This window comes from Astyanax mexicanus, chromosome 4 (assembly GCF_023375975.1).
Source record: "Astyanax mexicanus isolate ESR-SI-001 chromosome 4, AstMex3_surface, whole genome shotgun sequence".
Classification (NCBI taxonomy): Eukaryota; Metazoa; Chordata; class Actinopteri; order Characiformes; family Acestrorhamphidae; genus Astyanax; species Astyanax mexicanus.
Genome location: NC_064411.1, coordinates 1,787,898 through 1,798,026, shown reverse-complemented (window position 1 = coordinate 1,798,026; position 10,129 = coordinate 1,787,898). Strand labels below are relative to the sequence as shown.

At 37.7% G+C, this 10,129-nt stretch overlaps 1 protein-coding gene across 1 annotated transcript; it reads right to left on the bottom strand.

Annotated features, from left to right (window-relative positions):
* Positions 1-1,159: 1,159 nt before the first annotated feature.
* Positions 1,160-8,634, bottom strand: LOC111188576 (macrophage mannose receptor 1-like). Its single transcript, XM_049478419.1, has 6 exons — positions 8,598-8,634; positions 6,046-6,337; positions 5,388-5,405; positions 4,444-4,826; positions 2,216-2,310; positions 1,160-1,873 (listed from the first exon to the last, which is right to left on the bottom strand). Exons 1-6 carry the CDS (start codon positions 8,632-8,634, stop codon positions 1,727-1,729), a joined length of 972 nt encoding a protein of 323 aa, XP_049334376.1. The 3' UTR covers positions 1,160-1,726.
* Positions 8,635-10,129: the final 1,495 nt, after the last annotated feature.

Below are 10,129 nucleotides of genomic sequence, written 5' to 3'. Positions count from 1 at the left end.
TTCTTGTATTTCACTTGTAGTTTATTTCATTTTTGTTCATATTAACTGTTTTATTTCAGCTTACAATTAAAAAATCTTAAGGTGCTATATATAAAGATTATTATTATTATTATTATTATTATTATTAAGACAGAGAAAGTTTCTTACTGATGTTCTCTGAATACAGAGATATTTACCTTATACATGTAGTTGACAAGTTCCTCCTCAGTTTCTTAAAAAAAAACTCTTAAATTCAGTTTGCATGCATGTCTATGTTTAAAAGAGTTTTTAAAGCTATTTTCAAAAAAAATAAAATAAAATAATAATAATAATGAGTCGATTTTTATTCTTTAAAAGTGAGTCACGATTTAATGACCATGAGAAAATGTGGGTCCCAGAATGAGACCATTTCAGAACCCCTGGTCTAGAAAACCGACAAATATGCAGTAAACAAATTAGTTATGTTAACAAACATTTGGTGGTTAAACAGTTGAAATAATTTTTCAGAGTTACCTACTATAGTGTATGTTAATCCCTTTGCAGTGTATTCTGTCTCACAGGCTCCGCCTCCTAATTTTACCTTCATCAGACTTGGGTAGACGCCACTTTCTTTTCACTTTATTAAATTCAACAGGTGTGTATATTTCACTCTTACTATTTTACTATCAATTAAACCCATCATTATTGACTTAACTCTTTTACTCTTTTACTCATTTTTTTAGCATCTGTAAATACTAATTATTTACAGCATTAAAGATAATTAAATTGAAAATGAAATAACTAAAATAATTGTAGGAAAGTCTTCATTTTAATTATGCTTCAGTTCATTCATTGAGGTGTAGTTCATAGATGCCCACTAGATGACGCTAAATCACCATAGATAATAGTTATTTTTTATGCGTTAGTTGCACTGTTTGTTTGTTGGGTTGCAAATGCTCTCTAATTCACAGTTTGTGTGCGTCAATTTGACCAAAGTAAGTTCGTTGGTAACTATAACTCTCTAATATGTCACATTTTGGTAGTTGGGTTCATATGTTGATGCTAGGTTAGATATTCAGTTGAATTGAGTGATATTGTGTGTGTTAATGTTAATCCTATGTCGATATTTGCGATGTTTGACTACCTAAGCACTTATTTAACCTGTTAATGTGTATTTTTCTTAGCGTAACTGCTTTATGTGAGTAGTTAGCGTTAACTTTAATCAATATAAGAAATGTGAGTCTCAGATGCTGTTTATATGTATTAGGCAGACACATTATGCACATTTTCATTTATTTCTCTTCATCATCAATGAAGGCAAGCCGTCCTGGACAGATGCTACCACCACCATGTTTCACAGATGGGAGAAGGTTCTTATGCTGGAATGCAGAGTTTTAATTTTCCTTTTTTCAAATGTAACATTTTTGTGGAGAGCAAAAGAAAGTGGCTTGCTCCTTGTAACCCTGACACGCACACCATTGCTGAAGAAAGACCCTTCAGTTGCTTAGAAGTTACCCCGGGGTCCTTTGAGACCTTGTCGACCACTTCTGGGGAGGGTAACGATGGTCTTGAATTTCCTCCATGGAAAATCCTGTGGATTGGTGGAGTCTAAATTCTAAACTTATGTAGTATTGGATAATTTTCCTCAATAAATAAATGACCAAGTATAATATTTTAGTCTTATTTGTTTAACTGGGTTCATGCAGAAAAAAATTAAATTCTAAAGGGTTAATACATTTGACAGACAGCAGTATTTAGTCCATGTGAGTTATGTTTGACTGATAGCTGAATTCAGGCTGGAACACTTCTGCTGTTCCTCTTTCGTCTTTTCTAAACTGAAAACCTTTCCTTTTCTCATTTGCCAGGTCAGGGTGGTGTCAGAGCCCACGCCCTGTTTCCTCAGGGTTTGCTGAATCTATAAAAAAAAACAAAATATAACGATTAGTAAAATATATCGCCAGGTTCAGAGCGGTTTTGGTGCAAATTCTATATTAATGGAAAATATGCAGTTTCAGTAGTGGGAATGCATTTCTACAATTTCCAATAGTGTACCACAGGCCATTGATTGGAAACAGTCATCTATATAAGTTGTGAGGTGTTATCTGATATAGGTGCAGAGGAATTATATAATATCTACTATTAGGAGAGAATTTAAAGAGAAAAACCCTAATGTTAAAGTTTAAATTAGTTTAAAAATACTAAGAGGAACAGGTGAAAGTAATCAGTACTCAGGTGACTGTGCAGTGATTTCACTAACCTGTGTCAGAATGTTCGTCATCACGACAGGGTCATTCGGATCCATCTCTCCACCAGACGTTACTTTCAGTCTTATTATGCCTCTTTTTATTGGAGCTGGAGAAACAAAAGCATCACAATGCCATAAATATATACTGTATACATTTATTCATATTCGTTATTCAGAAATCACATTTATCACTACCTCCTGATTTCATATAAACCCTGTGCTCTCACCAGAAATACACTACAAAAACATTATTTTTTTAAAAGAATACTTTTAAAAATTCTGACTAAACTAAATGCAGTTTTAATGCTGTTATAACCTTATATATTAGTGTACTTAAAAAGTAAGAACATTTCTTATAAAATCACAGAAGAACACCGGCAGCTGGGGACGCCAGTATTTTATTGTATTTTACAAAGTCATTACTGTTCTTTACTTTAATAGTTAATCATTGTAATTTTATCAAATTTACTGATATACTGTTCTACTATTAATAAAAAAAAAAAAATTTAATTGACACCACCCATCTGAAGACAACAATACTTCAGGCAGTGATTATCTGCCTGTTTATAAATTTGGGAGTTCAGTTTATTACATTCAAAGTTAAAAAAACTTTCAAGGTCATCGTGGGGGAGAAGCATATAATCTGACAATCATGGCTACAGAAGCCCTTTGTATGATAAGTACTTAGATTTCAGTGCCTGTTAACAGATTATTAGATGATTATTAAATTATTTTTCCGTTTCTCTGGTCCAGCGAACTGCAGGAGCACCGTCCCGCTTTCTTTTCTCATGTTAACATCTGTGCGCCGCAGAACGCTGTCTTCCTGTTGGTCAGCGTCAGGGAGCAGGTCACGGAGCAGCCTGTCGAACCAGGCGATAAAATACAAAAAATTCTAACATGCTAGAGTCTTTCCGTCGGACGCCCCGACGCCGTCGCTCACGTCAAATTTCTGCTCTGTGACTGTGTCTGTCAGGGTTGGGTGCAGGAAGGACAAGGAGGCGGACGCAAATGCAAACAATAATACATTTAATAACGAAAACAAACACAAAATAAACATAAACTTAACTCAAAAGACCAGGATTGAGGAGTAATGGGAAAACACGAGGACCACTGACAGGAGCAGGAAACACACGGCTATAAATACACACGGGAACTAGAAACACCTGGGGCTAGGGGGCGGAGCTACAAATTACACACAGGTGAATGGAAAATTACTGGGGAACAACACAGAGGAGCACGGGTCACATGGGGGTCACACACAGAGACATGACAACAGACAGGAAACAGGGCAAACACGTGACAGTGTCACACTACACCGACCTTTGTTGCTTGCGACACTGAAATTCGGGCATTAGGTAGCAACACTGATTGGCAATCAATTTCACACGCTGTTGTGCAAATGAAAAAGACAACAGGTGGAAACTATTGACAATTAGCAAAACAACCCCTATAAAGGAATGGTTCTGCAGGTGGAGACCACAGACCACTTCTCAGTCAGTACCTATGCTTTCTGGCTGATGATTTGGTCACTTTTGAATGTTGGTGGTGCTTCACACTCGTGGTAGCATGAGACGGACTCTACAACCCACACAAGTGTCTCAGGTAGTGCAGCTCATCCAGGATGCCCTGCAAAATGACCTCCAGCAGAACACTAATGTCATTTGTCTGCACAAACGGTTAGAAACCGTGAAAATCCATGAGGGTGGTATGAGGGCCCAACGTCCACAGAGGGGGCTTGTGCTCACAGCCCAACACCATGCAGGACGCTTGGCATTTGCCAGAGAACATACAGGCATGTGGAGGCCACGCACACTACTGAGCCTCATTTTAACTTGTCTTAAGGACATTACATCCAAGTCGGTTCAGCCTGTAGTGTTTTTCCACTTTAATTTTGTGTGTGACTCCAAATTCAGGTCTCCATTGGTTAATAAATTTGATTTCCATTGATGCATTTTGTGTGGTTTTGTTGTCAGCATATTCAACTTTGTAGAGAACATGTATTTAGTATTTAATGTACAAGTATTTAATGAGAATATTGCATTCATTTAGATCTAGGAGGTGTTATTTGAGTGTTCCCTTTATTTTTCTGAGCAGTGTATTTTCTTCTGTTCATTCCTTAATGCTGCTCTAATGTTTATTCCAAATTTTCCTGGCTGTGGGTTTAATAAAGTATTGCCTTATCTTAACTGAACAGATACTGATACCATCTACACCCAGAAGAAGAAAGTGTTCAGACTGACCTTTATAACACATGAAAGACATAACTCCATTGCATGCAGTGTCATCCCAGTCTCCGCCCCAGGAGGTTGAAACCATAGCACAGTTTCCGTCGTCCGTGGCACTATACGGTTGTCCGGGATGCCAGTAGCGGAACGTGGTCTTACTCCCGTCAGACCACAGCCAGTTGTCAAATCCGAGACCAATCCACACTATATCTGAGTCGGTGAGAAGATCCCAAACGTCCTGTTGCTCCTGGTCGCTGTGAATGGTGGCCAGGTTGGTGTAGTACTGCCAACAGTAGGTCTCCGCATCTCTCCAATTGCTGGCTATCTTAACCAGCACAAATTTCCCTAATGGCTCTAGACACAAACACAGATTTTGAGTATGTCTACATTTTAGGCATCTTCAACATGTTCAATCAAAAGACTCATAAGTAAAAAATATGTAGCCAGTTTACAGCTTGTATATCAGTGCAAATTCACTGTTGTCAGTCTTGACGCTGTCAGTCTGCCTACTCAGGACACTGTTCAAGAACTGTTCTCTAAAGACTCAAAAAGACTTCTGTTGTAAAAAAGAAAATGAAAGATGAGTCAACACCCACCCCTCATCCGGGGTACAACTCCCCTGCGTGTTCGTTTGATAGAGAGTCGCAGACAGGTGGAGTGAAGTTGAAAGCAAACCAAGTATTTATTACAAAGTACTGAATTCAGGAGAACCAACACACAAGACAGTTAACAGCCGTCCCAGCATAAGTTCTGACCCCCCTCTGATCTGACTCCATGTTTTATACCCCAAATGACGTGAAACCTCCTGATGAGGCGTTGCTAAAATCATCTCATGTTAGCATGCATAATTTCACGTGTTAGTAATCCGTTTCACGTGTCTGACCGGACCACTAGTGTTTGGCCTTGACTGTGTTCCTCCAGAATTGAACATCGTGGCACTATCTGTGTGTGTGCGTCACCCCCCCGCTTTGAGACAGCTGCAGGTTTTAGGGAGGCACCCACACACAGAGTATCTAAGAGCCTCCTCTGTAGCAATTTAGTTTCGTACAGAGTGTACCAGCCGAGTTCATACAGAGTGTACCAGCCAATGATTGATGGCCGTTAGTTAGGATCATGCAGCGACCGAGATGTAGAACACTAGATGGAACAGGGTCAGCAGACAGTGTTTGTCTTCAACATGCTTTGGACGTATGAAGCACCAAGCTGATTGTAGGAGGAGACCAGCTCCTAACTCACGCCCAGGCTAACGTGTGGCTCTCTACTACGTGTGACCTGAAATTGAAACTGCCTTATAAGAAGTTAACTCCTAGATACATTGTTTCATTTGAAATACTTAAGCAAGCGTCTCCTGTGCCATTTACCATAAAGCTACCTTTTGAATGAAATAAATCTCTGCAGGGTTTGTTTACGTTTCCTGTATTTTACCTGTACCTGTCATTATTCTGTATCCTAGCGCCCCCTACCATTACAGAAGGTATATACAGTATACTGACTGACTGCACGGTCTTTAAAAAATGAGGTCTATATTACTGAAACTCACCACTGTAGCAAATGAACTTAAACATGTTTGTGCACGACGTATCGATCCATCCGCCAAGCTTATATATTGCTCCACACCATCTGTCGGTGACTACTCCGTTGGGTTCTCCAGGGTTCCAGTTAGTGTACTGGAGGACCTCTCCTGAAGACCAGCCCCAGAGTCTCATTGGGCCTCTCTTCAGCCCAATCCAAATACTATCGCTGAACCCAGGAGGAATGAACCCTTTCAGCTCCTCCATCTCTGCCATGTTGTCCACAGTGGCCAGGTCGGTGTACTTCTGTCTGCAGTAACTCTGAGCCTGAACCCACGTCTTCGGCTCAGTCACTAAGTAATAGTACCTGAGCCGAGCCGAGGATGGACTCCAGAGACCTGAAGAGACAGAAGCACAGTCAGTTCCACATTATTTATACCTGAACTAATTAATACTATTTCAGGAATAAGTTAAAATGTCTCTATAAATACAAACATAAATCTCAAAGACCCACATACTTAACATACACAAGGAATTTGACTTCGGTAGATGTTAACTCTCTATACATTCAATAGTCATAATATACAAAATAGTAATATGAATATACAAAACAAGACATGATATCAAGACAAAGCAAAAAAAACTGCTAAAATAATAGTGCAAATAAAATTAGCCAAAGTGGGGATGACTCTACAGTTCAGAGGAGTGATGGCCATGGGGAAGAAGCTATTTTTGTGTCTAGTTGTTTGTGTTTGCAGGGATCTACGATTGGTTTCACCATTTTACAGAAAAATATTAACTCATTTAGAACTTAACGCAGAAACACATCTTTAAAAAGTTAAGGGCAGCGCAACAAAATGCTGGAACAGAAAGTGATTCAAGTGAATCAAAGATCTTTACCATCTTTATCTGCTATATTATGGACTGTAAATGGTGGTATATCCAAAGTCTTTGCACGTTTTTGTTGAGGAACATTTTTAAATGGAGTTTCTGCCAGATTGGTAAAGCAATTATCATTATTTTTTTTTGTTTAGCTGTTTTCTTAATAATATCAAACTATTCAAATATATACAAGAATCCCTGTCATCTTGGGATAACTCCGCCCCTTTAAGAAAGTAACCCTTGACATCATCATTGACATCACAACCTACATATAACCTGCCAATTTATTTATTCATGTTCCGCAATTAATTATATTAATTTTGTCAGTCCTGACGCTGTCAGTCTGCCTTCCCTGGACTCTACTGATCATGTGACACTAAGATGTTCTTGCTCCCCCAGTTACTGATTGTTTCCACCTGGCCTGTTTTGTATTAATTCCCCTTCTGTTTTGCTCGGTTCCCTTCTGAGTAGTGAATCTAGTTTTCTTGCTCTTCTACAATGGCGTTTCCTTTATTTATTGCCTTTGGTTTCCAACTACCAATTTTTGCCTTGCCCTCTATATTGTTTATTTGCCAACCATTTTTGTATTTTTGACCTTTGGCCTTAGTTTTGCTGGATTTATCATGTATGACCCTGTTTTTTTGTCTGACTTCACTCTGATATGTTGTTTATATTTGCTGCCATATTGTTACTGACCCTGCCTGTCCCTTACTACTCTTGTAAGCTTAGTCCTTTTATTAATAAACTGTGTAATTGGTATCTGCCGGTATCTGTCATGTGTCTGTCATGCTCGAAAAATGAGCTTAAAGAGGTAAAGCGTAAGCTTTAGTCCATCCTTTTGTGGTAAAATATCAATTAAAATAATTTAAAAAATCTAAATGTACCTTTAAAACAGAACAAGAATAAACACAGTTACTATGAGCAAATTAACACGTCTGTAACTCTAGATCAACCAATCTTTACTAAAAGTGATGCATGCATGACAGGATATAAAAAGTAAAAGGTTATTTAGCTGGTAAATATGATTTATCTGTAGTCTAAAGTCTTAAACATACAGCGTTCATACACATTTTAACCAATACATTTCCATGACTTTTCCATGCTTTCAAGACAATTTTTTATGACCATACGGTTTTTAAAACATCAGTGAACACATGGAAAATAAAATGAGAGCTCAATTGTGTAGGGCTAAATTACTGGCTCAAAATAGATTTCCTCTATCGATAAACGGAAACACAAATATTTCTAGACCAAATTTCTGTGACTTTTCCAAAATGTTCTGGGTATTTTTATTTTTCCAAAACTTTTCCAGGCCTGGAAATTGCTATTTTTAAATTCCATTACTTTTTTAGGTTTTTCATGACCATATGAACTCTGTACAAATCTAAATTAGAGCAAATAATTGGGAACAAGATACTATAATTAGTAATTAGTACTAATTAGTAAGTTTAAACAATTCTGCATTATGTAGTCAAATCAATCCAACCCAATTCAACCCAAACTAGACATAAAGTCATGAGTTAAAATGAATATTCAATCCAATTTAATACTTTAAACTTGAAGACAGCTTTTCAACTCAGGTTTATCAGTTGAAGCATTTTATATATTTAACAGTAAGAGAAATGTTCTTAAGGTAATTCGAGGAAACATCCAGAATGATGTTTATTAAGCTTTAAGCAACATTTTCTTCTCAAAACCGTGTCTTAAAGGTTTCTCCACCGTTTCAAATGCAAAAACCTCTAAAACAAATTAGAGTAAATTACAGTCTACACTCACCGGAGATCAGCAGCAGCAGCAGGTGATGGAGGTTCATGGCTGAAGGTGGTTTAGTGAAGTGTTAGTGTATTTAACAGTGTTTCGGCTCGGCGCTGTCCGGTGTGTTTGCAGACTAATTAGGACGCTCATTTGTATACGGTGCCTTTGGTGGCTAATTTGCATATTTTTACAGTGAAATAATGTCAGTCTTCTCAGTCGAGCGCACAGTGGTGCTTGGAGATTTTTACACAAATCCTAAAAGTGGATAAAGAGTTTATACCTATATAAGCGTCTCCTTCTTCACCAACAACATATAAAAACCCTCATATTAGAGAGAGGAGAGACTCGTAGCTTTATAAAGGGTTATAGATGAGTTAGCAGCTCATATGTGGAGCATCTTTTGCTGGAGTGGAGAAACAGTAAACAGCTGCTCTGAAGTTCATGCTCAGGTCCAGGAGGTGAGAAAAAAAAAGACAGGTGGTTTGCTTTTGCTGTTTTTTTTGTAGCTATAGCTGCACAGCTGCACCAAGAGATGCAGTGTGGGTATGAGAGAGAAACACATAGTGCTAATGCTAATGCGTAAAAGCATAAAAAAAGCATAAAAATAGATGCATGAATTCTGATTTGATTTGACAGTTCACATTCATGCCGGACATCTGATTCATGTCCATGGATCAGATGCCTATCCGGTTTAGGACCACATATGAAAATGACTCAAATCTGATCGAATTTTGGCACGTTCAAACAGCCATGAAAAAAATCAGATCTGAGCCACATTGAGCAAAAAAATCTGATTTGAGTCACTTCAGCCTGGTAATGTGAATGTAGCCTTTCATATGTGGTTCTAAATCTTCAAGCACCACTGTAAGCTCAGTCACTGTCAGGCATCATTTTACTGTAAAAATATGCAAATAGGCCACCAAGGACATCTTATACAAATGAGTGTCCTGATTACTGCACACACACCGGACACAGCGCCGAGCCGAAACACTGCTGAATAAACTCACACTCACACCATCTTCAACCATGAACCACCATCAGCTACTGATGCTGCTGCTGATCTCAGGTGAGTGTGCATGTTTAATGTTTTAATATTAGCTTGTTAAAAATAATAAAATTATTACGCTGTTTAAAGTAAAAGTTTCTCAGTAATTTTTTTGAGGTTCTTCCTTTGTAACTGTGGAAGAACCTTCAAGATTTTTAGAAGAAAATGTTGCTTAAAGCTTAATAAACATCATTCTTGATGTTTCCTCAAATTACCTTAAGAACAACATTTCTCTTACTGATAAAAATATGAGCTGCTTCAACTGATAAACCGGAGTCGAAAAGCTGTCTTAAAGTTTAAAGTATTAAAGAGTTTTAAATACAGAAAACCTCATAAAATTAGTTGAATTATTATTAGATTTATTATTTTATTATTAAGTTTAACTCACTTTTTATTTCCTGTCATGCATGCATCAATTTTAGTAAAGATTGCTATTGGATGGAAACGTGGTTGATCTAGAGTTACAGACGTGTGTTAATTTGCTCATAGGAACTGTTTGTTCGTGTTC